We start from the raw sequence: 25,335 nt of genomic DNA, 5'->3' as shown, positions 1-25,335 counted from the left end.
GCTCCCTCTCCTCCTCTGGCCGCCCCCACCCGGGCTCCTCCAGTCCTGTGCCCAGCTCACATCTGCTCACATCTGATCCACCACTGACCTCATTTTATTAGAAGCAACTCAGTAAATACTAAGACAAGTTTATTATTCCTTAATCAAAAGCAAAGATGTTCACTGAAGATAAACTGGAACTAAGGAGAAAAGCAGTCTGACCACCCAGAGGTAAATCTTACTAATTCCCTGATCGTATACTTCAAAATAATTTTGGAAGATTTTTGTAGAAGCAAATTGCAGGGGTGCCTGCTGGCTCAGTCAGAAGAGCATGTGACTCTGGATCCCGGGGTTGATTTCAAGCCCCATGCTGTGTTTAGGGATGACTTAAAATATTTTAGGGGCGCCTGGGTGGCTCAGTCGGTTGAGCGTCCGACTTTGGCTCGGGTCACGATCTCGTGGTTCGTGAGTTCGAGCCCCACGTCGGGCTCTGTGCTGACGGCCCGGAGCCTGGAGCTGCTTCGGATTCTGTGTCTCCCTCTCTCTCTGCCCCTCCCCTGCTCACGCTCTGTCTCTCTCAGAAATAAATAAAAATAAAATATTTTTAAAAATGGGATGTAGTATATACAATTTAAAACCCATTTTAACATATCTTAAGTATCTTTGTGTGTCATTACATCGTGGTGTTTAGTAATGCAGAGATGTAATTTTAACTGATTCTCCACAGCTGAACCTTCAAGTGTATTTCCATTTTCTCCTGCCATGAACACGGTGCTGAGCCCCTCGCAGTTTGCCCGCACACCCTAATCCTGCCGCAGAACATCCTGAAGTGAGGCTGGTGACCGGCAGGCACATGTGTAACTGGGCAGCCACACGTCCTCCAAGGAGGCTGCACCAAGTCCTGTGCTCCCGGCAGTCCCCGCTTGCCCCACCGCCCCCAGCGCTGCCGTAGACCGTCCTTCCAAATGCCACTGTTGGATACAGCAGTTGCTTGTTGGCTTGACAACCGTCTCCCGTCACCACTGGGCTGAATTATTTTACGTGCTTAGCTACATAAAACCGCTCAGCAAACTGCTCACTGTTCACAGTGGCTTAGCAGTTTGTTCTCAAAACACCCCTCCTGATAAGAGCCGTGACCTCCACGCCGTCTCACGCATCTGCGTACCAGACCCGGGCACGCCGTGAAAACACCTTCCTCAACCCCTCAGTGCAGTTACTTAGTAGATGCCTACGCACACGTCGTAACACAAACACAACATGTAACGTAGAAGACGTGTTAGGTAGAACACGCACATACGTGTGTGTGAACGCTGCATGTTTATCAACAGGTTCATTTGTTATAGTTCATATTTGGCTTCCCCACACGTCCTACGTGGCTTTTTAAAGATTTAATGTGCTAAAACTTATCCTTTGTGCTGTGTACTTTTAAACTCTTACAGCAGTTGTAGGTTCAGAGCAAACTGATGAGCATCGCACCGTTCCCGTAGACTCCTTGCCCTGGGTTCCGTGGTGTTGACCCAGGTGTAGACCCGAGAGACCCCCATCACCGTCTGCGTGTAGGCAGCCCCCTCCCCAGCCCCCAGCCAGGATCGCGCTGTGTGTGGCACCTGAGATGGGCTCCTCTGACGCTCATCTAGGTCCCGACAGTGGTTCGCTGCTGGTCAGTGGTGCGCTGTAAGCATTCACACCCTTCCTGGCTCTGTCCGGCGTGGGGCAGAGAAGCAGTGTCACCCCGTCAGCCACGAGCACACCCAGCACCCGGATCTTGGTGTCTGACGCGGTTCTCCGTGAAAGAGAAGCAAGGCCCCTGGGGAAAGAGCTGAATCGAGGGCTACAGAAGGGAAATCACGAGATGGGGCTGCAGCTCGTAGGGCTGGGAAGTCAGGGGGGGCTCAATAAGGGTGTGGCAGCCAGCCTCGGGGCTCCCCGCAGCTAAGGCTGGGCGATGAGCACCAAAGCAGGTCCTCGTGGTGCTGGATCCTAGTCCGTGAGAATAGAATGAGGAGCCACAGCGACATAAACAAGTATTTAGTAAAGAAATGGGGGAGAAAGGGTAGCTCCTCCTCATAGGGGAACTGCAATTCACAACAGTAGAAGGGATGATGGAAACAAGAAAATCACCTCCAGGACGTCACAGTAATGACGGCCACAGGGAAGCCTAAAGTCAGGGGACAAACCCTGAAGGAAAAACAGGGTAATCGCATAACTTCAAGAAACTCCCCCAATTTTCAATAGCGACTATGTGGCTTTAATGTACATACACAAGTCATTTGAGGGTGTCGCTGAGTCCTCCCTCCCCTGGGGTCGCGGGGCCCAGACACCGGCTTCCAGAGGACAGAGGAGGGACGGGAAAATGCACCCGACACAGGACACTCCCGGAAACACACTTTCACCAGGTGATCCAGGTCAGCATCACCTGCGGGGAGTCATGAGGATTCAGGCACCTGATCTGGTGATGAGAAGAGCACCTCCCCCCGTGACCTGTCTCATCACGAGAAACATCAGGTAAACCCAGCCTGAGGGACGCTGTACCAAGTAAGTGACCAGAACTGCTCACAACTGTCAAAGTCAGGAGAGTCCAGGAGGCTGGCACAGACCCCAGAGGGCAAAGCGGACGAGGCGTCATGCGCAGTGTGGCCCAGGAGGGGCCCCGGGACTGGGGGGCACTGGTGGGAAAGCTAGAGACACCCAACCACGGTCTCGTCGAGCTGACCGTCCCGCCAGTGCTGACGTCTCTGTTCCACCAGTTACGTGCCACCTGCGGGGACGCAGGGCGGAGGCTGACGGGGACTCTGCAACATTTCTGAGTCAGAAACTATGTCAGGACCACCTTTTCAGAGGTCCTGTTGGCACCATTTCGCCAGGGACAAGCCACAGCCTCGGGTCAGCGCCCGGCTGGGCCCCGCCCCAGGGCGGGCACGCGCCTGGCCGTCATGAAGAGGACCGGGTCTCGGAGGCTCTGCCTTGTACGGGAGCCCCCCTCACCCTGGAAACCCGGGACCAAAGTGTGGCCGTGCCACTGCTAACCCCGAAGCCACCCTGGCTCTTACCGAGGAGCACGGACCTCAGACGGCGCCTCGGAGGCTGCCTCTGGCTCCACCGTTAGTTTTCCATTTTGTGCTTTGCCTCTGGTTGCGTTCAGCCAACGGACTGTGGTCCTCTTGCTTGGCACTTCTGTGCCCAGTTCAGGGCCGAGCAGGAGGAGGTGCCGTGTGCCCAGACCCGAGGCTGCCACGCTGCCAGGCCAGCCACGTCCCGGACGACGGCCACACGTGCCTCAACGCAGCCATCTCTCAGAAGCACCAGAACGCATGCTGCGGCTGTGCTGGCGGTCTGAGTTCCGGAGACACGTCATCGAAAAAAAAACCAATGCGTTTTCTCCATACACCAAGTCACACCCTCCGCCGAGCATAGGGCCCTGAGCTGCCAGCGGCCTTGAGAAGAGTGACAACATAAGAATGTGCCAGCCTAGAAAAACCCAGACCGCTTGCCTCCTCGCGGCATCCGAGTGTGGACCCGTGCACAGGCTCACCAGGGACCAGCCACGCCGTGATCGAGCCCCTCCCCGTCCTATGTGCTGTGGTGGTGGGGGGACCCCGTGAAGCCCCGGCCCTCATGCGCGGACTCTCTGGTGAGAGGAAGGCAGGTGGAGAGATGATAAGCCGACAGATAACGCAAAGACCCACGTCAGAGGGTGGTGGGCTGGAGAAAAATGAAACGGGGCCCGGGGCTGGGAAGCACGGCTGCGCAGGTGCAGGAGGTGGACTGGAGGGAGGCATGCGGCCCTGGGGGCCACTGTCCCACAGTGGGAGCAGCCAGTGTGGAGGCAAGTGTGAATGGATGTGGTACAAAAATTAATCACAATCCTGTCCGCACGTCAGTCTTCCGAATGTTCAAAAGCTACTCATCAAGGCTAATACCAAATGGAAAACCAGCAGTGCTCTTCCTTGTCAAAGGTATTTAATGTTCGTTTATTTTTGAGAGAGACAGAATGTGAGTGGGGGAGGGGCAGAGAGAGACGGAGACACAGGATCGGAAGCAGGCTCCAGGCTCCGAGCCGTCAGCACAGAGCCCGACGCGGGGCTCGAACTCATGAACTGCGAGATCATGACCTCAGCCGAAGCCGGACGCTCAACCGACGGAGCCACCCAGGTGCCCCCAAAGGTATTTAAATATGAGACCAACCACATGCCCATAATAAGTACAGGGATCGTGCTTTAAAAGAGGTATAAAATTCTCGGTAAGAGGACACAAGCCATTAAGAAGAGATGCGTTGTACACACTTAGGAACTATTAACGGCACTAAAACTGCACCGGTATCAGTGTCTCCATTCAATGAATCCACACAGACAAGAGCTGCTATTGTAACAGCAACAAAGCATGGCTTCCTCGCTTAAAATTTCTGTTTTAAAATATCAAAGCATTTACAAAAGAAACTGGCACACAGCTGCTACTCCAGGGCTAACCTAACAATGCCTCTCCCTGTTAGTGGCGTTGGCAAAGGTCAGGCTTGCCGATGCTGTGTTCCTCTTGCATCCAACAATGGGGCATCGGAGCCAGGAAGCTCCAGGGACACACGCCAGACTCGGGAGGTTCCAGGCCAGCCAGTGGCTGCAATGGTGTCTGAGGAGACCAAAGCCATTCTCTGGCCTCCCAGCTGTTCACTGTGATTCAGGACACATCAGTGTTTACCTGGCAGGGAAGGAGCATGGGGGCAACGGTTCCTCCTGCCTCAGACAGGCGACTGCTAACGCTGCAGAAGTAAAGGGAAGGACCCATCTCACCAGTTGCTTTTAGCTATGACCAAATGAGATCAAATGTGATAAAAAAAAATGTGATCAAAACATGGGCTTAAAAATGATTCTTCCTAAGGAAGAATAACGCTCTAGAATATACATGGGGAAGAAGGCTGTGGACCAGTGGCTGTGTCTCTGAGCCTTACCCCAGCACAACTGCAGGTACCTGTCTCTGTGAACTATAAAGATCTTGAAGATGGGAAGAAGGACAAATAGGTCAGTGGTACCCAATCTGGCAAAGAGTTAACCTGCCCCGCAGTCTCCAAATCCAGAGACCTATAAAGCACCCACTCCAGGTGGTAATAGTTCCCAAGAAAAAATCTCTATGAAGGGGGTGGGGAATGGGGAAAGGAAGTGACAGATTATCAAATATGTTTCATTCAGTAAAAATCGTATCGGAAGAAGTCAAACAGTTGTGTTGGTGAATTTGGAATGAAATGTTAAAGCATGATCAGAGATGAAACACAAAGCAAACCAAAAAAGAAGAGGCAACTATTAACTCCAGGGAAAACAACGAGTTACTAGAAACAAGTGAGCACAATTTACTGTTGGCTCAGCAGATGACATTTACACAATGTAAAGACTGAATATGAATTTCATATACTATATTTGTGACACACTTGTACTGAGATGAGGGAAGGAGAAGGATATGGGAGGGAGAGTAATCCTTATCATTCATAATAGGAAGAATATAGAAAAAAGCTTAAGTGATACACCAAGAATAGTCTCCATAAATGTATTATTCAGAAATATGGAGATAAATACCAGCAATGGTAAAAAAGTAAAGGAGTTGCTCCAGGAAACAGAATGGGGGTGAGCAGAGGTAAAAGACACTGCTGTTTTTGTTATAAGCTGTGACATACAATTTCTTCCTAGTCCACGCACATTTCTAATGTTTCTTAGAATTAGAAGAACAATCTTAAGGCCCAATTATCTGCTCACAGTGTAATAAAATCAGAAACTGGTCAACAAAAGGTACCCTACAAAACCCTGAGGGCTTGGGACTTTGGAAGCTCTTCTCTAAACAGCACTTGGACCAAAGAGACATCAGCACTGACAATTATAAAAGTATACTGTGTGCCATTATCAGGAAGACACTGGACTCTCAAACAGGCAGGGTGGGTGGCCAGAGACACAGAGGGGAGTGGTCACCTGCCTCTATGCTTTCATTAGCAGGTAAGAAGAGATGGAAAATTAATGAGTTAAACAATCAACTCAAGATCTGAGGAAATAATAAACCCTTTCCTCCCAGAAAGAGGAAACAACCGATAAAAAGTAAAACTTAATGAGCTAGAACACATTTTTTAAAAAATCAGATAAAACCAGTTATTTGAAAAGACCCACCATGGAGACAACCTGTGGCTGTTTTGACCACAGGGATAAAGGAGGGAACAGACAAGCACTCAGGAGTGCCCAGGAGCTGAGCTAGAACTACAGCTGGGGGTAGGGGTGGAAAGGCCACTCTGAATAGCATGCAGCCATAATGGTAACAGCAGGAGGGTGTGGGGGAAGAGTGTGTGGCAGTCGGACAGACCCTGGCCGCAGGGACTTCAGCAAGTCTCCAGAAAACAGGGTGGTGATAAAACCATGGTTCTCAACCCCCAGGGGACCAGCATCCGGGAGACTCAACAGTTCATCAAACGTGATGTCACCAAAGAGACACTGGATTAATTCCCAAGCACATGGCTCTGCCGCATTTAATCTATAACAACTTTCCTGTTCTAAAGTCTTAAGTTGGATACAAACCCTTTTCCACGTTTCTATTTCAAATCACTGGAAATAAATCCAAAAGACCCCCAAAAGCAAATGCTAGTCAAACATCCACATCTACACAATTTAATAAAAATAAAAGGCAACTTAGAAGCATTGCAGACAAAAGCCACCCACATGGATTCAGAACTAGAAGTGTGAATAAAAGCAACAAAATGCTTCTTTTCTATTCTAGAGTTCTGCATATTAAAGAGATAAGCAAGTTTCAGAAATAGAAATGGGTAGCTAGATGTGATGGGGAAAATGGAGAATAAGCAAAATGTTAGTGATCACGTAAGGAAGAAAGGTCTTTAAAACAGATCTTCTTCTAGGTCTTAGTAATTCTCACCAGATAGTCCCAAGTGAAGAGAATGGCCCATAATCGGCCCCATCTGGGTGTGCGGTGACCTTCACCTGAGCGTGTGCGCACATGTGTTCGCACACAGATCTGAGGAGGCGTCAGGGTAAGAGAATACGGTAAGATAGGGGTTACCGGGGGGAAGGAGCAGACCGAAGATGCAAAAGACCACACTGGGAAACAGCACCATGTACGGTGTGTGCACACGAGGGAGGAGAACCCAGCACCTTGAGAGACTTGCCCAAAGGGGCCCCGGCACCCCAGACCTGACTTTCCCCCTTCAACACGCTGGGCTGAACACTGCACACCCCGGGGGGCAACTGTGCCACGTGGGTCACAGCTAGGAGCGCCTTCAGTGACCCCCGGGGCCGCAGCCCCTCAGGACGGCTCCTTCTCTCCAGGAGCATGGTCTCCCTGCACTGGTGACCCCAGGGACCGGAGAAGGGAACAGTGGTGTGCCGACAGAGCCAGCCGGGCAAAGAGAGGATGGCGGGGCCGGTGGGGGCGGAAATGAGGCAAGAATACTCCCCCTGGGGGCGCCTGGGTGGCTCGGTCGGTTAAGCGTCCGACTTCCGCTCAGGTCACGATCTCACCATCCATGAGTTCGAGCCCCGCATCGGGCTCTGTGCTGACAGCTCAGAGCCTGGAGCCTGTTTCAGATTCTGTGTCTCCCTCTCTCTCTGCCCCTCCCCTGTTCATGCTCTGTCTCTCTCTGTCTCAAAAATAAATAAATGTTTAAAAAAAAAAAAAAAAAAAAGAATACTCCCCCTGGCACCCGGGTGGCTCAGTCGGTTGAGTGTCTGACTTCGGCTCAGGCCATGATCTCACGGTTCGTGGGTTCGAGCCCCACGTCAGGCTCTGTGCTGACACCCAGAGCCTGGAGCCTGCCTCGGATTCTGTGTCTCCCTCTCTCTTTGCTCCTCCCCTGCTCACACGCTCTCTGTCAAAAATAAACAAAGATTAAAACAAAATTTTTTTTAATTAAAAAAAAAAGAAAACAAGGCTCCCCCTGGATCAGGACCAGCCCCAAGACCCTGATGGAGAGAGCACCAGAAATTCCAGGCAGCCCGGGTCACTACGGAGAACACCCAACACAGGCCGACAACAGGAGGTCTCTGGGCCTCTCAGGCGGTCGTGGCCAGCCAGGGCTGCTCACAGTGGGTAAAGGGCAGAAGCCATTCTAGACGGTTCCTCTCACTCTGGAAAGGGCTATGCCTGCTAGTTGAGATGCTTCCCAGCCCACGCAGGTCACACGGGAGCTCTGAAGACCACCTGGCACGGGCTTCTGTGTCCCTCCTAAGGACCCGAGCGGACAAGAGACCAAATCCAAACAATGCTGAGCGGCCAGTGTCACTGGCGGGGAGCAAGGAGAGTGCGAGCGGACACCCATGGAGCCATGCGAGGAGAGTGGCTGTGTCAAGCCCGAGCACCCCGGAAAGCACAGGGAAAGACGCCCCCGAGAGGCTGCACAGCCCGGCGAGCTCACGGGCCGGGACAGGAGAGGCTGCCTCTGATTATGGGAGTAATGCGATTACGAGAAACTGCTTTCTCGGGCTTGGGGGCTGGGAAGGGAATTAGAAGAACCATCAATTAGAGCAGAGCTGGGACACGAGGGTCTGGAGACGGTTTGGTGGGATCTGCTGTCACAGAGTCCGCCCGGCCCTCGGAGGCGGTCTAATCGCTTCCTGCAGGTGAGCTCCGCTCCAGCACTAATAGGTTTTAATAAAAACTTCCAATTGGACCAGTAAACCCCTCATTAAGCTGTTTTTCAAGCACGGATTTAAGAGCAGCAAGGGTAAGGGGTCACAAGCAGCATTTAATTCACGACGGCTGGTGGGAGGTGCTGCTGGGACAGACACCGGAGTTCAAGGGTCCAGGCCACATTCGCACCGATGCCAGCACAGGACCTGCCTGAAAAGCGCACCTAATGAGGCAGCAGCGACCGGAGGAGAGTGCCAAACGCCCGGGGGGGCTGCTCCTCTGAGCACAGCCACAGCCTGCAGGGACTCGCTCGCCCCTGACGCCCCGCACGGCACGTGTGCGCCCCACCTGCACCTCTGAGTGCCGCGAAACACCGACGGTGCACCCGCCCCCCGCCCCCCGTCCCCATAGCCCACCCACGGTCCTCCTGCTGCCATCCGGCCCTCCTGGCCTCAGGAGATGGCGGTCAGCCCCCAGTCTCCTCCAGGGTCCTGCTTCCTGGCCCCGTGGCCCGCGGCTGGCCCTGCCGGTGAGGACTACACCCGGCGTTCAGCACACCAGGATAAATGAGTAGCTCATCCACTGAGCTGCTTTCCGAAACCAAGCGTCGCTGACGCATCTTGTTCTCGGCCAGACGGGCCTGCAGTGAAAACAGAATGCTCTTTTCCTACAAAGGAACGTCCCGAGCCGTGGAGCCCGCCGAATCCTTCTCTCAGACCCCTCGCGCCCCAGGGACGGGTGCCTGGGCGGTCTGACGCAGGAGGACCTGTGCTGCTGACTTGCTTCCCGTGGCCAAGCACTGCGTGAGGTTTCAAGCCTCGAGCCGCACCTGAGGAAACGAAGCAGGCCTGGGACCGCAGCTGCCCGCTGTCCCGGCAGCGCTAACGACACTAACGAACGTCTGAGCGTTCACGCGGCCTGAGGGGCTTGTGTCAGTTTCTACCTGCAGTTTCCCACCCCAGCTGGGCTGCTGAGCCTCGGAAGGAAGGGGCCAGATCTCCACGCCCCTCAACAAAGGACCTTAACCACAACAGCACCAAAACACAAAAAAACACAGCCCGTGCGGCCACAGGCAGAATGACGAAAAGCTACGGAAATACCACCCCCTTGAAAGAAGACTATGGCGTAAACCGAACGTGCTCAGGGAGCACATGCCCACGTGAACACCAAGGTTCCCGAAGCTCCTGATAGAAGATCAGTGTCGGGGGAGGTGGGGACCCGGACCTGCCTGGGAGACTGCCTGGAGGCCAACACCAGCACATGCTGGGGTCCCTCAAGCTAAAATCGCAATCCAAGTTACCAGATCCTTTCTAGGGCCGGAGACACTCCAGAAGCCTCAGGGCCTCGAATAGCAGAGAGGTCTCATCATGTGTGTGTCTGGGCACAAGGGCCCTGTGATGGCTCAGCTCCTGGTCACGGGGCCTGTCCCCTCTGCAGCCGCCAGCTGGCCTCCCCTGGTGCCCGCGGCCGGCCCAGGCCCGGAGGGGTGGAGCCCTGCATTGGCACCAACACTGGGGGGAAGCTGCACGACTCAGTCCCGAGGACAGGGGGCCCTTCCTGGGTCCCCACCTCACCCAAAACAGGTGGCCATCAGGCCTCAGGCCACATTGGGAGGCTGTGGGCCAAGAGCAGCCCCTTCTGGGCAGAAAAGACTGGAAATACCAGCCGGCCCGGCCTGCTGGTTGCTACACGGCTTTCAAGGACAGCGCAAGGGCCCCACCCTGAGCTCATGATCATCAAAGAGCACTTTCTGCTGGGGAGCAGGAAACAGCACTTACAGGGGACCTGAATTAATTACCTTTACGCCCACTCTTTGAAGTAAGAGTTACCAACCCAGTGGCCTTCAAGGCACAGCCACACGGAGAGCCTCGGCAGAGACACAAGCGGCAAAGCAGCCTCCTAGCACCCGGTTAACAGTGGCCTTCATGTGTCCTGGAGCAAACAGCCCTACTGCCCTGACCGTCACCTTAGCCGGAGTCCCAGCCGGCTGCAAACAGGCACTCGAGGGCCCGGGTCCCGGGACAGCAGCAGGTGCCACTGACGATGGGGAGGGGCCCTCAGGACCGTGGAAAATGTTCCAGACACTTGGACATCCTGAGAAACGTGTGGTCGTTCCGAACAAGGGAAAGGCGCTAGAAAGAGGACGTGGCCCCGCGGCCCTCCTCCCAAACCGAAGGGAGTTATATCTCACCTACCACGTCCTTACAGGGTCAGAGAAGGCGGCAGCTTGAGTCCGCAGAGGTAAACAGCCGTGCCCACTCATGGCCTGGCCGGTGAGCGCCCAGAACTTCCCACGGGGGCGGAAGCGGGCTGTGCCGTGCGTGCCCAACGTGGCTGCCGAGCGCTTGCCGTGGCGCAGGTGTGGCTAAGGAGCCGCACCTGGTCTCACCTGACTCTCATCAAGCCGCCCCGCGACGGCTGGTGACGGAGCAGCTCCGGGGGCCGAGGGCCGGGGCCCGAGTTCTCCGGAAACGTGTACCCTGTGCAGCTTAGCGCTCGGCGCGAGACCCAGTGCGGGCGCGGCCTCGTCAAAGTCCACTTTGCAGAATAGAGACACGATAAATGTAACTAAAACGAACCAGAACGGCGCGTACACACAGGCCCAGAGGGCCTGCTCCTCGTAAGAACCGAGTTCCTGCGGGCAGCCCCAGGTGAGGCCGACGGGCCCCCGCCCAGAGGCCTGAGTCCTTTCCGTTTGGTGGCTCTGGGGCTTGGTGGCCGGGCCGGTGGCTGTCGTCCTGTGAGATTAGCGAGGGAGAGAGCAGCCTGGGACGCCGAGGGGCCGCACCAAGCACACCCCACACGCCGCCTTCTTCCTCGGGGGCCTGCTTCCACGGGAGACGTGTCAGCAGCGCCACTGGCTCCCGGCGACACAGCTGGGGCTCACGAGCGCCAGGTAGTGCCCACGGATGCACGGATGGGGGGCAGACTTGTTTAAACTCGGAGCAAAACGGTGGCTGTTTGCCCGAGTCTCCCGACGCCAGTGTTCCCGCCGAGGACGCCCTCGCGGCCTCACAGATGCCCGCAGGGCTCGGGCACCGCCAACCCCGGGGACCGGAGGGGCTGGGGCTCTGGGCTCTGCCTTCATTTCCCACGTGAGGCCTCCTGCGGCCCCCTCCCCACGCAGCTCTCCTAAGCGCGGGGGCTTTGGCAGAGGGGCCGGCACGGGTCTCCCAAAGCCTCGTCGCCTCGGGGGGAGGCAGGCTGCGAACCTCGGCCACCACACCTGCCGCTTCACCGCCACAGGCGAGCGCGTCCTCTGGCTTCACGACCGCCGATTTTATGGTAGCTATGGTAACCGCCCCGGATTCAGGGCACGGGCGCTTTTCCCACCTGGAAAAGGAGTTAGGGTCTGCCGGGTCTCAGTCACAACTGGAAAACAACAATACTCCTGCAGCCGCAGGTAAATCAAGCAGATTTTAGCAAGACGAGAGGGAGAAGGCAGGTTTCTTGGAGGAGTGTCTCGCAGTCACGTGGACCCTAACGCTCTCGCCGAAGGCGAACTTCACGCCCAGACTTCTAGCCTCCCCTGCTCCCAACCGCATGAGGCTGGCAGGGTACTAATTCGCTCTTATGGTTAAGAAGCGCTCCACAGGCAAGGGGGACGGGGAACCATCCCTGCTCTCTTCTGGCCGAAAAGTTCAAGACACAAGCCCGAGAAGGAAGGCCGCACGCGGACGCAGCTGGCCGCCCCTGACACCGAGGGCGCCTGGCCGGCTGAGAAGTTGGTGAGGGACACGGGCCCAGGGCAGACTGAGAGCCTCACTTTCGATTTTAAATTTCAACTCCGGCTTTGTCACCCACCTTTTAAGGTAATTCAAGATCGGAGAAACATTCCGTGTTCGCGTTCCTCTTGCCAGAATCCGACACTCTTCCTTCGAGTTGATGCCCATTTCTGTGACTTCGAGCGTCTCTGCCTGCAGAAGCCCTCAGCAGCCCCAGCAGAGCAGCAGGGAGAGCCCGCACGTGCCTTCCTGTTGAGGACGCGGTGTGGCCGGCCGGGGGGTCCTCCCTCCTCTCTGGCACTGACAGGGGTGCGCAGTGCTGTGCCTGTGGCACCGCTGGCCGCAAGGAAGCTGCTCTGGTCCTCTTTGGTCCTGACCCGTCCGACCATGACGTGCGTGGGAGGGTCTGTGGCATGCGCCTTTCATTCGGGTCTGGACAGTCCTCAGCTTCTATTCCTTCGACGTTCTTCTGCCTGCTGTCCCCGCTGGCGTGCGCCCCGCCCCACTGCACGGCCAGCAAGGACACCCTGTGCCCAGCGCCCCTGCCGGCCCTGTCTGCTGCTCTGTCGGCCGGGCGGGGCGGTGCGTCTGTGCGTGGGCACCGTCGTGGCTCCTGCTGGGGCAGACAGACCCACCCCTTCCTTCCCCGACGGCTCCAATATCGGGGTCACCCCTGCTGCCTGCAGGCTCCTTTTCCCCCTGCGTGCGTACATCTAGAAATTCTTGTTTAGGTCAAATGCTGTGTAGAGAAACGGTGGGTCCGGAGAGGAAGTGATTACCCAGAAGTGAGCGTCTGCAGTGAGGCTGTGGTCCGGCAGGGAGGGTCGGCGGGACGGGGTCATCTGGCCGGAAAACCGACTGTGCTCTGTGAGCGACCCCAGCACGGGGCCTGGGGGCAGCCTCTCCCCATGGCCCTTGCCCACCCGTCGGCAGAGGAGGGCCCTTCCCCACCCGTCGGCAGAGGAGGGCCCTTCCCAGCCTCCTCCTGACCCCCTCCAGCCCACTGGGCAGCTGAGTGGCAGCACAATTGCGGCCCCTCACCAGGACACGGCCTCTGCTTCAGCCCCCCTCCCCGGGGCCTCGGGGCTTGATGTCCCTGCCCCAGGGCAGTCTGTTCCCTCCAGCACGGGCCACCAGGGAGACCCTCTTCGGCTTCCTGCCCTGCCTGCCCCAGTCCTTCTCGCGTGCCCAGGGAGGCCCGCAGACCGGAGCTCGGAGCTGCCACGTCTGGGACAGTTGCGGGGGCCTCTCCTTGCCAACCCCCCGGGCTCTCGGGCTCAAAGGTGAAACCAGTCACGGCCCCACGCTCCCGAGTGGGCGCTGGGGGTTCAGACCCTGCAGCTGCTCCACTGACTGGGCTCGCGTGGGTCAGGCCACGAGGTGGTCTCGCACAGCACCCAGCCCCCGCTCCCCGTGGGACGGGAGGGACGGCTGTCGGGGACGCTGTCTCCTTCTCAGCGTACTGCTTGCAGATGGCCAGGACGGGGCTGGTGTGCTTGTGGGTGTCCCAGGGGGCCTGAACAGGACATACGTGATCCCCGGGGCGGGCCGCTTCCTGCCGGACCTTCAGCCAGACACCTGGCAGCCCCCTCAGGCCATCCTCGCCAGCACCCCTCCTGCGTCACTCGTGGTCCCGCAGGGGACGGCCTGCGTCCCCGCCAACTGCCGCTTGTGCTCTCAGGAATGAGGACACGTCCCCCGTGTCCTGGCCGTGCCGGCTCCTCACCTCTGTCTGTGCTGGCATGAGCACAGACCCCGGCCTCTGGCCCTTGTCTCGGCCGTGCTCCCCCCACCGTCCCGCCAGACCTCCGTGTGTCCGATGGCATCAGGGCGTTCTGTCGATCTCCTCTTCCAGCTGGAACGTGAGTCTGTGACGCCGATGCCATCGCCGACGTGGTCTTTAGGGCTACGCTTCCTGTCCCTGTGCCCCCCCGTCTTTCCAGATCACTTGGATTTCTCAGAACACCGCTTTGTCCAGCATTTTACCTGCATCTCCACGTGTTTCCGGTGACTGCTCGAGGGGTCACAATACGCACCCTGAACCCTCCTGCACTCTCCTCGGGGTGTGCAGCTCCACTCGCAGCATGGAAACCCACGACCACGCGGGTCCACCTGCCGCCCTGCGAGCCCCGTCAGGCCCGTCGCGTGCGTCCGCTCTGGGAGCGTCACGGGTCTCAGAAGGCAAACGACTTGTTTTGCTTTAAACAGTCAGGCGTGCCGCAGACGAAGCAAGAACAGGAAGCGGTCTTCCACGCTGACCCGCGGACTCCGCTCTGGGCTCCACACGCCTCCCGGAGGCCGGGTCTTCCGTCCCGTCCCTCCCGGCCACCCGGGGCAGGGAGCGCGCCTCGGCGGCACCCAGTCCCCGACACAGGGCCCTGGCTCCCGGCTTCCATTTGAGGCGCCCGCTCACCGGCCCTGAGCCCTCAGGGCCGCTTCCAGACCCGCGTCCAGACCCACCTACCGCTCTCAGGACGCTCCCTTTCCCTCGGTCAGCACCACCCAATGCCGCGGGAGACACGGTTTCCTTCCCGCGCACGCTGTGTGGACTTCCCCGGGCTTCTTGCATCTGTGCAGTCGTGTCTCCAACCAACGTGGGGACGTTGCCAGCTGCCCCTCGTGCCGGGGCTCCGCACACATGCCGCCAGCCTCCGAGCTCTCCCCCGGGTGCCTGAGCTCTGCGCGGCCTGGGGGGGCTCTAGGCCCCACTCCGTGCCACCGTCACCCAGCCCCTCTGGGAAGTCCTTCATTTCACACGCCGTAGTTTTCAGTTCTCGACTTTCCGTCTGCTTCTTTTCTCATCTCGTCGGTTTCTCTCCTGAGACCTCTTCTTCTCATTCTTCAGGGCCTCAGTGCAGTCACCAGTCCCCACAGCTGCGCTGGGCTGGCCTGAGGATGGCCTCTGTCGACGATCGTTTCCCTCCAGGACGGGCCTGCCGTCCTGGCCCGTTGCTCCTCGTGCGGTTGGGGATCGTGCTGGGGCGCCGAGGGCGGCACGGTGTGGGGTGTGTGGCCCTTCGCGTCCCCTTGGAGCGTGCTGACGTGTCCGTGTATCAGCAGGTGAGAAGGTGAGACCCACAGGTGGGCTGTGCTGGGCCCTATCCACCGGGGGGCCCCCTTGCCTCTGAACAAACACTACCCACGCGCTCACGGTGGGTGCAGCACTACCCACACGGCATGGAATCACTGCCCGACGTCCTCCCCTTACCGAGCAAAGAAATCGGACCGCCGCAGGCTGTCCCACCGCCCTCAGCCCTGGGTGAGCTCCTCCTCTGCCCAGGGGTGTCCCGGGCACTCAGCGCGGCCTGGGGGGGAGAAGGGTTGGCCTGCAGGACGGCCTGACCTTCACCCAAGGAACAGTGTTGATCCGTCAGGACACTGCGTGCTCGCTGCGGTGGGGCCACTCGACCAGCCGTCTGACGCTGCCTTCTACCCACAGCACACCCCAGTGTCACGCGTCCCCAGGTCTGCACGGGGCCGGCACTCCGGGCACGGAAGCCGGCGTGGGCCAGGACTCCAGGTTCGATCACAGACATCGGCCAACGTGGTGACAGACTCTCAGGCGAGGCGAGAGGCAGAAAAAGCGCACGGGTACATACCCCACACACATGCCAAACTCCCACGGCGTCACTTTCTGATTTCCACTTACCAAACGAATACCTACAAAACAAAAGGAGAAACACGTATCAAAATTTTGCCTTGCTTTGTCAAAAAACTTGCGAGACTAAAGCATCCTGCTACCCAGCTAAGTAAAGCCCACTTCAGTGACCCCAGGACACCGTGGGTCAGGTCACAGACCCCATGGGCACTAAATGTGGGGAAGGTGGGCATAAGGGGGACCCCCTAGGTGCTATGTGTGTGGCCAGAAGCCCTGTCTGCCCAGGCCCTGCCCCACATATGGGGTCCCAGCCCATGCTCACAGCCGGCCAATCAAATCTTTTAGGGGGGCACTTGGGTGGCTCAGTCGGTTAAGCGTCCGACTTCGGCTCAGGTCGTGATCTCAAGGTTCGTGAGTTCGAGCCCCGCGTCGGGCTCTGGGCTGACAGCTCAGAGCCTGGAGCTGCTTCGGATTCTGTGTCTCCCTCTCTCTGCCCCTCCCCGACTCATGTCTGTCTCTTTGTCTTTCTCTCAAAAATAAATAAAAGTAAAAAATAAATCTCTTGGAAAAAGGAAACGTAATAGTGGATATCTGGCAGTAAATAGTTTCTGTACATAGTCAAACACCATGGAATGTCATACCCTAGAATCAGAAAGTTCGAAGGGCACCCAGTACCCTGAGCACAGATTATCAGAAAGGAGACCCTACAAGGAAGGGCGGCCTTCACTGTGGAGTGCGTGCCCAGGCGCAGGCTGCTGCCCCCACGGAACGGAAATGGCCCCATTCCGCTCCCTGAACCTCCCAGAACAGAGGCAGGAGTCCGTGTCTGTGCATCAGCTCTCTTTTCAGTCAGTGCTCCGTCAACGCATCTGGGCCCCAGGCAACGTTCAAGGCGGACGTGGGTAGCGGGGCGCAGGCCGGGGCGGCTGGTGGCGGGCCCTGCGGGGGGCTGCTGCGTTTAGGACAAAACGAGGCTTGCATCGTCCACCATCCGGAGGGAGCGGCCACGCAGCGCGCCCTGTGGCACCAACCGTGACCCCCGCACCCCCCGCGGCCCTCTGGCATCTGCTCTGGGCGCTCTTTGAAGTGCAGGCTCTGTCCTCTCTCTCCAAGGGACGTGGCAGAGGCGGCTTCCTCCGCAGGAAGGACCCCCTGAGCCTCCCCGATGCCGGTCCAAGTTTCTGGAGATAATCCTTTCTTCTTTGGGGGCCAGGAAGGTGGGGAGAGAAAGGGACGGCTGCACAGCCATCCTGACTCGCTACAAAGGGCCCTTGAGGAGTACTGCCAAAGTAAAGCACAGATAAAAGGATCGGAAAGCCGACGTTGTGGAAAGTTGATGCTGGGGGGCAGCTGGAGTGAAGTCACGGTCGGGGCTCCCAGGGTTCTAGCAGGTTCCAGCGTCCGAGACAGAAAGAGCCGCTGCAGCGAGACCCATCTTTAAAACCACTTAAACTCATGCAGTAGCGGCTGCTGAACTCTAGCTGTCTCGTCACACGTCGCCGGTTCCCAGGATGGTGAAGCCCCAAGAGCAAGAGGGCAGACACCCAAAGTCCCCACTGATGTGACCGGGAGACCCGCCTCCCCTGCAGAAGCCTCCCAGTACCCGGCTCCCCGCCCCACACCTGGGCTGTGTGCCCGGACTCGGACAAACTGACTTCACCGCGGACAAGGTCACCCAAGGGACCTCACCGGGCGGGGAGGGTCAGCAGTGGCACAGATGAGGCTCGTCAGTGGCACTGACCACCCGTGTGATGTGACGTGACGTGACGTGATGTGACGTGACGTGACGTGATGTGACGAGATGGGTGCACGATCTCCGTGGCCTTCTCCCTGAACCCACAACCCAGCCCAGTTGCGAGAAGAGCGTCAGACGGGTCCCGACCCACAGCATCCCTGACCAGTCCTATAAGCTGGGGGGTCAGAGACACTGTCCCAGCCCAGAGGAGCCTAAGGGGATGTGACGCCCAAATGTCCTGTGGCTCCTGGGGGAGGGGGATCCTGGGACAAAAGAGGTCAGTATCAGTCTGACAAGGAAGAGGTTGACAATACACGAAACTGGGTGTGGGGTGCCCAGGAGCTCCCCATACTGTTCTGCATTCTGTAAACCTATAGTTGTTCCAAAGATGAAGCTTATCACATTAACAGGAAAAGCTGAAGTAGCTAGGCAGAAACCCAATCTGTGCCCGTCAGCCAGGAGAGCCACATCCGGCCTTGCTGGGTCCTCAGCAGCGAACAAAACTGTGTGCGGCAGCCGCAGGCAGGGCCCTGGGAGGGACCACACGGCTTCCTTCCACTGGACAGAACCTCTGGGGCCCTGGGCACTGTTCGAGGCACACAAACTCAAGTTCTCAGCAAGGACAGCACGGGCGCACGGTGGGCTCAGACGTGCGCACCAAGGCCCAGGCGTCTCAGGACCAGGAGGCACGGGCTCGGCAGTGGGGGGTGGGGGTGGGGGTGGGGCGGGGGCTGCCTGCCGGCCACCTAATCTGAGGCCCCTTCTAGCTCCATCCGCTCCCAGGGCACCACCTCCTGTCTCTCCCCGACAGATGATGCTGTACCTGGTTAAACAAACGGAACCGAGAAGTCATCTCTGCCCCTAGCCACACAGTCTCAGGGGCGGGGACACCCTCACACCGCTCCTGTCCCAGAGCACCAGGAAATCAAAACCTGCTCCGGCCACACTCGATGGCTGGTGATGGAGAGGGGGCCTCCACAGCCGCTCAGCACCCCTGCACGTGTGTCCTTGGAAAGCCTGAGCCCTCACACGGGCTGGTCCTGCATCCCTATCGGGGGCCTGCCGGCCTGGGGACGCCCTGACTGCTGGCGAGCCCTGCAGGGGCTTGGGGCCCCTGGTGCTGAGCCGCTTCCCTAGTTCCTCCCGCAGAAAGAACACAGTCCTGGGCCCAGCCACCTTTCGCGCACTAGGAAGGCCCGCCGGGCACCTGCCGCATCCCTCCCTCTGCTCAGCGGAGGCACAGAAACACGGGAGCTCCCGCTTTACCTGCCTGCCGGCCAGCAGCACCCCAAAGAAGTGGAGGGAGTCACGCCCCCTGCTGCTGCCCGCCGCAGCCCAGTGGCTCCCAGTCCCACCTTCCTGGGGCTTGGGGCTCCCCTTTCCTATCAGGGGCTGCAAATCCTGGCCCCGAGGGCCCAAGAAACCCATTGGCGCCAGCCCAGGTCTTCACCGTGAGGCTGGGGGGGAGGGGGTGGCCGGGTAGATGGAGATATCACGAATCCTCACCTTAGATTTGCCCAACATGTGAAAACAGCATCTCTTAACTGCCCGGAACTGGAGCAGCGGAGACCCAAAATGAAGCAGCCGCGTGCCCTTGACAAAACACCCTGCTGTGCGGGAAGCACAGCCCCGAAGGCCGTCGTGAACACGGGGCCACGCTGGGTGCTGACGGCACAGGTAGGTTCTAGAAACACTTGCGGGTAAAATCATGAGGATGTGGAGTTTGGTAAAACACGGGGGACATGGGGAGAGTCAGAGGCCCGGGTCTGCCTGGGTCCCGTCCGGTGGCTGAGCATCCCACGTGGGAGCGCTGCCTCAGCCCACAGCCCGCCCCACGCCTGACCACAGGCCACGCGGATGCAGGACTGGAGCTCTGGCAGAGGGCGCCCCGGAGCACGGACCCCATGGCAAAGGGCATGCCACCAGCTCGCCTGTGCCCCGGTCCCTCGTTCCTGCCCCCGCGTCCCCAGTCCCCCTCCCGCTACGCCTCCTGCGGCCACAACATAAGGACTTCACACGATCGGTGCTCCACTCCCCGAACCCGAGGGCTCGGGCCACCGATCTGCAGAGCACTGACCGCCTGGAAGGGAGCCACTCTCCCCACGACGAGGTCTCCGGTCGCTGCCACCACAAAGTGGATTCAGCAGCTCCCACCTGACACGCGGTGTCAGGAACGAAGTCGGGAGAGCGGGCAAAGGGCAGTCACGGTTCCAGAACATGCCTGGTGCCGCGTGAGGCTACCCGGCTCCGCCCCACGACAGCCACCTCGGGGGACTCCAAGTGCCACCGGGCAGGAGCAAACGTGGGCAGGCACGGGGCCGTGGTGCCTGTGGAGAAGCACCTAGTGCACCTGCCGGCACCTCCCTGCCTTGGGGGGAGGGGCTTCCCGTCCCCACCACCGGGCGCCAGCTGGACACCTGCAAGACGTTTTGCCAACAGCGTCCATGATCTGCGTATCTCACCTCAAAGAAATATTCTTTTTCCCCAACTTTAAATAAATGGGACATGCAAAGAACGGTCTGTGTCTAACCGTCATTTGGGGTGTCACGAAAAAGAAAGCCTGTTCCCCCCGAGTGGGGTCCTCACTCGGTAAGTTTTCAATGGCACTCTGATCCCAAAACTATCATCCGTCAGGGAAACCCGAGCCAAGGGTGGAGCTGGAAATACCTCGGAGGCGGAGGGCGCCTGCGTCCCGCCAGCCACCTCGCCTGGGTGCAGGTGCCCGTGAGCCCCACAAGGCCCCACATCTGTGCCACAGCAGCGTGCAGCTCGGCCGTGGACACTGGCATCACGGGCATGGTAGGTAAACCACTGGTCTCCACTGACAGATTTTGTTTTCTTTTTCACTTTTCACCTAAAACATCTCATGCACCATTTCTGAGAAAATGTAGTTTTATTTTATTTTGCACATTTTTTTTTTACACGTCCAAGGGAAGGAGAACAAAATAGCTTTTCCAATGAGAAAAATACAAGACTATTTTTGTCCACACATACCCAAAGTGGTTTTCAGAAATTTAAACATGGGGTTGATCCTCCTTGGCCACATTCTATGCCATGACTAGGAAATACTTTTCACAGTTCAACTTTCTCTGGTTGCCAGGCACGAGAAGGCACGCCCCAAGCCACGTGTCCCAGAGGAAGCGTGCCGCCCTCTCCGGTCTCTGCAGCGGGCGCTCGCGGTGTGGAACTCCAACCGCTAGTATGGGACAGAGGGGCCCAGAACGCTCCCTTCTCAGGCGTGGTTTAAAATCACACGTCTCAAAACACAGCAGCCTCTGAAGACGTCGCAGGAAAAGCCAGCGGAGCGCCCCTCTGTTGGTAAACACCCCCGGCCAGGAGACCGGGGGCAGGAGGGAGGCACCGGGGGCGTCGGACCTCCGGGAATCCCACGAGGGGAGGAGCAGACGGGCGAGAAGGACACCTCACGCCGCACAGCCGCTTTGCAGCTGCTTGAAGCAGGAGGCACGCGGGACGGTCCCCCGGACCCCGCGCGGTGTCAGCACATGCTGACAACAGTAACACGTCATCAGGAGGGCCCCGGGGGTGGGTGTGCAGGGTGACCGAGATGCATGGCCTTCTTTCCCGCAGCCCGGATTTGCAGGAAGGGCCTCCCGCATGCACACTAAGTGCTACCCATCCCTGCCTGACCCGGCGCAGTGCTAAGCGGGGTCACCCACAGCCAGGAACGGGCCGGACAAAAGTCCAGCCCAGACTCCACTCAAACAGGTGCGCACCTGCCCACAGGGAGCTGCGAGGGGCCCGCCGGACAGACCCCGGGCAACTGCCACAGCCCTGGGGTGACCGTTCGAAATCCACCTGCGAGACAGCACTGAAGGTCAGCTCCACGGGCACAGGAGCAGACTGTCTGGGTTGGAACCCAACCCTGGGAAGACCGCACAAGCTTTTCCATCCTGGGCCAGCGCCGCACAGACGGCTGGGCCACCGGACTACACTCTTCGCCCAGAGGACAGACGACTCCTCGGTCAGAACACCGCAACGGACGCCCCGGAAGCGCTTCACCCTCTCCGCGTCCACACAGACGCGGATGTCCACGTCCAATTCAGGCAGGTCTACACAGACACCAACGCTCCGTGTCTGCTTCCTGTACGTCTGCACCGATACCCTCCCTCCCTCCCACGCGTGCACACAGACACCGACGCTCTGCCCCGGCACTTCTCAGAAAGCTCTGGGTTTTCCTCTGCCAGGCGAGTCTTCCCTTCCTCTCGGGCCCAGCACCGGAAAGACGAGGGGGATCCTTCTGACCTGCTCAGACACCCCTCGGCGCCCCGGGGCCGCTCGACTTCAGTCAGCCTTTCCCGGACCACGGGCCGCCCTGGGACACGGCCTCTCGGTTCCCGCAGGCCTTCCCCAGCCTTCCCGCCTCTGTGGAGCTCCGCTGCCCCTCCGACCGCTTGGCCCGGGAGCCCGCTCCCCTGACCCCTCAGCGGGGCCAGCCTCATTGTGGCTCCTGGCACTAGCTGGTAATGGTTCATCCTGAACAAGGAAGGAGCTGGAAGAGCAGGAAAAGAAACAGCTTCCAAGTCAAGACCCCCCCCCCCCACCCCTCGCCCCCAGAGCACTCCCAGAAGCCCACACGGAGACCCTCCCTCCATCCACAGGACGCCCGGCCGCAGGAGGCTAACATCAGGGTCTCTGGGGTGGCCGTGCCACTCCCAACAGACTCGTGATTATTCCCAAAGAAGAAAGGCCCTGGGAACGTGACTGACTGGCAACCGGCAGTCTCTGCTCCCGCCTAATTGGAATGGCGATGCTCCCCTGCACTCATGTGAGAAGAAATCTTGCTCTGTCTCCCCAGCTGGATTGCTCCCCAGCCTGTGACATCCCCAGGACGCCGCGCTGCGGCACGGCTGGCCTGCGGGACTCCAGGGCTTCTGACTTACCAGATCTGTCCCACGTTGACCAGGGACATGTAGAGGACCCAGAGAGTGGCCATGAGCACCATGTTGGCACAGCCGGTGACCAGGACGAAAGACGAGACGCCCAATCCGAGGAGGGCGAGGGCGTCCAGGTTGGCGTTCATGTGCGACCAGTCCAGCAGCCAGAGCACGGTGGGCGCGTAGCTCACGGCGTCCCAGCCTCCCCGGCCCTGGAAGTACCGCCGGACGCTCTCCAGGTACGCCCGGCAGGGCAGCAGGCCGCGGTCGCCGATCAGCTGCTTGTTCTGGTGCAGAGCCACCAGGAACGCCACGACTGGAAGAAACAGGGCAAAGGACCGTGAGCAGGAGCACAGCTGCGTGTGCGCACCCGGGGGAGGGGGCGTGGCCGGGCGGGAAGACGAGGCCGGGTCTGGGCAGCGGCTTGGGATCAAAGCAGGGATGCGAGGGGTCTGAGCGTTTCTCACAATCCCGGGGGCCATGCCGGAAGGTCCGGTCTGGAGAAGCTACGGAACGCGTGAAACGTACACAAGCACACGCGGGCTGCGTCTCCTTGCACACGTGGTACGTGCGTGCACGAGACACGCCCCAGGCGAGTGGCCGGTTAGCGGCCCCAGACCGCACTCCGCGTTTGTCGTCATCACACACGCCCGGACCACCCTGGGCCTGGAGCCCACGCTACAGCTCACGTGTAAGTCACGAGCACCGTGTTCAGACCACTGGTTTCTGACAAGCCCCGCTCCTACAAGAGCACGTTCACGTCCTCTGGACTTGAGCGTCTGCACGGAGACGCCACAGGATGGGGGAGAGAGCACGGCACCCCCGCCTGCGCACGGGAAGGCGAAGGGGACAGAGCCGGGTCACAGGTGGCCACAGAGCAGTTCCACGCAGACACCACGGGACCCGTGGACCCCCGACACGAGCTGCACTCTGTAAAAAGCTCCACAGGGCTGAATGTCCAGGGTGAGGACCACCGCGTCACGGGGCAGGGGTGAGACCGCGGGGGAGAACGGAGCACGGCGGTGGCGGTGGCTTAGTTGCCGGTTTTGCACACACTGGCTAAGGCTCCCGGTGTCACGTTCAGGTTGGGACCGCGTGCGACCCTAGTCTAGGGCCAAACCAGCAGCAATCAGCTAAAGCGTCTGAAGGGAAGTAAGGAGGAAACAGCACGAAGGCCAGGAGACCCCGGGAGCACACTCGCAGGGACGTGCGCCACACAGAAAGTGGGATTCTAGTACTTGGGAGACTCAGATTAAGTCCCGTGGGACGGCAAAGAAAATTGTAAACAATTCTACATAATGAGTCAGTACAGATATAAAAATGGAATCCTAGAAGATGCTCAATTAACCGAAGAGAAGGCAGGAAATGAGAAAAAAAAAAAAGAAACAACAGAAGAAACAAATAGAAAACAACTAGCCCCACGGTAGCTTTTAATCTGTCACTCTAAATGAGAGTATTCTAAACTCAGCAGTAAAGACAGAAATTGTCAGACTGGAGAAAAAAGCAGGACCTAAATCTATGCTATCTACAAGAAATCCACTTTAATTTTTTTAAGTGTTTATTTTTGAGAGAGAGAGAGAGAGAGAGAGACAGAATGAGAGAGAGGGAGACGCAGAATCGGAAGCAGGCTCCCCACTGTCAGCACGGAACCTGACACAGGGCTCCTGAGAGCCACCAGATCATGACCTGAGCCGAAGTCGGACGCTTAACCGACCGAGCCACCCAGGCTCCTCCAAGAAATCCACTTTCAATATAAACATGTAGGTAGGTTAAAAGTAAACGCATAAAAAAGATACATCACAAAAACATTAATCAAAAGAGAGCTCATGGCTGTATTAACATCAGACAAGAAACGTAAAAACAATAATACGAGGGACAAAAAAGGACACTGCAGATGATAAACGATCAACACATAGACACAACAGGATTAGATGTGCGTGAACCTACCAACAAAATTTACGTGCTTAAACTGACCTCACTTACTACAATCAAGTATATACTCTATACACGTATTCATTGACTTGACCTAACACATACTGATCGCTATATGTATAAAAAAGCAAGACACGCCAATGTGACATCTTTAGAACACTCTACCCAACAGCAAAATAGGTATTATTTTCAAGTATATGTGGAACATTCACTAAGACACTCCACGCTGTGAGCCATGAAGCAGATAAAACATAAAGAAAAGAGCTAAACTCTAAAAAACATGTTTCCAGCACAGACAGAATTAAACTAGCAGTCAGCCACAGGATGTTATCTGGAAACACACCCAAATCTTTGGATATTATACCACACACCTCTAAATAGAGGTTTTAAAAGCACAAGCAAGGGGCACCTGGGTGGCTCAGTTGGTTGAGCATCTGACTTTGGCTCAGGTTATGATCTCACGGTTCATGAGTTTGAGCCCCGTGTCGAGCTCTGAGCTGACAGCTCAGAGCCTGGAGACTGTTTCAGATTCTGTGCCTCCCTCTCTCTGCCTCTCCCCCACTCATGCTCTGTCTCTCTCTCCTTCAAAAATAAACATTAAAAAAACCACACAAGCAAAATTATAAGATTTATTTTATTTTTTTTAATTTATATCCAAATTAGCATATAGTGCAACAGTGATTTCAGGAGTAGATTCCTTAGTGCCCCTTCCCCATTTAGCCCATCCCCCTTCCCACAGCCCCTCCAGGAACCCTCCGTTTGTTCTCCATATTTATGAGTCTCTTTTGTTTCGTCCCCCTCCCTGTTTTTATATTATTTTTGTTTCCCTTCCCTTATGTTCATCTGTTTTGTCTCTTAAAGTCCTCA

At 57.7% G+C, this 25,335-nt stretch overlaps 1 protein-coding gene and 1 non-coding gene across 3 annotated transcripts in view; one reads left to right on the top strand and one right to left on the bottom strand.

Moving 5' to 3' along the window:
• Positions 1–25,335, bottom strand: part of LMF1 (lipase maturation factor 1) — an 88,033-nt gene that overhangs the window by 51,255 nt on the left and 11,443 nt on the right. Inside the window, exons 2-3 of one of the 2 annotated variants that reach the window (XM_078440347.2) lie at positions 22,543–22,852; positions 15,908–15,968 (exon numbers count right to left, since the gene is read on the bottom strand). In XM_078440347.2, the coding sequence (XP_078296473.2) occupies positions 15,908–15,968; positions 22,543–22,852 (371 nt within the window). The remainder of the gene's footprint in view (positions 1–15,907; positions 15,969–22,542; positions 22,853–25,335) is intronic. The other variant, XM_078440346.2, reaches the window with a different exon arrangement.
• On the top strand, positions 385–469 carry TRNAQ-UUG (transfer RNA glutamine (anticodon UUG)). The gene has a single exon. It is a non-coding gene; the product is annotated as a tRNA-Gln (tRNA).

This window comes from Panthera onca, chromosome E3 (assembly GCF_046562875.1).
Source record: "Panthera onca isolate mPanOnc1 chromosome E3, mPanOnc1 haplotype 2, whole genome shotgun sequence".
Lineage (NCBI taxonomy): Eukaryota > Metazoa > Chordata > Mammalia > Carnivora > Felidae > Panthera > Panthera onca.
The sequence above is the reverse complement of the archived record's forward strand: the minus strand, read 5'-3'. Positions and strand labels throughout refer to the sequence as shown.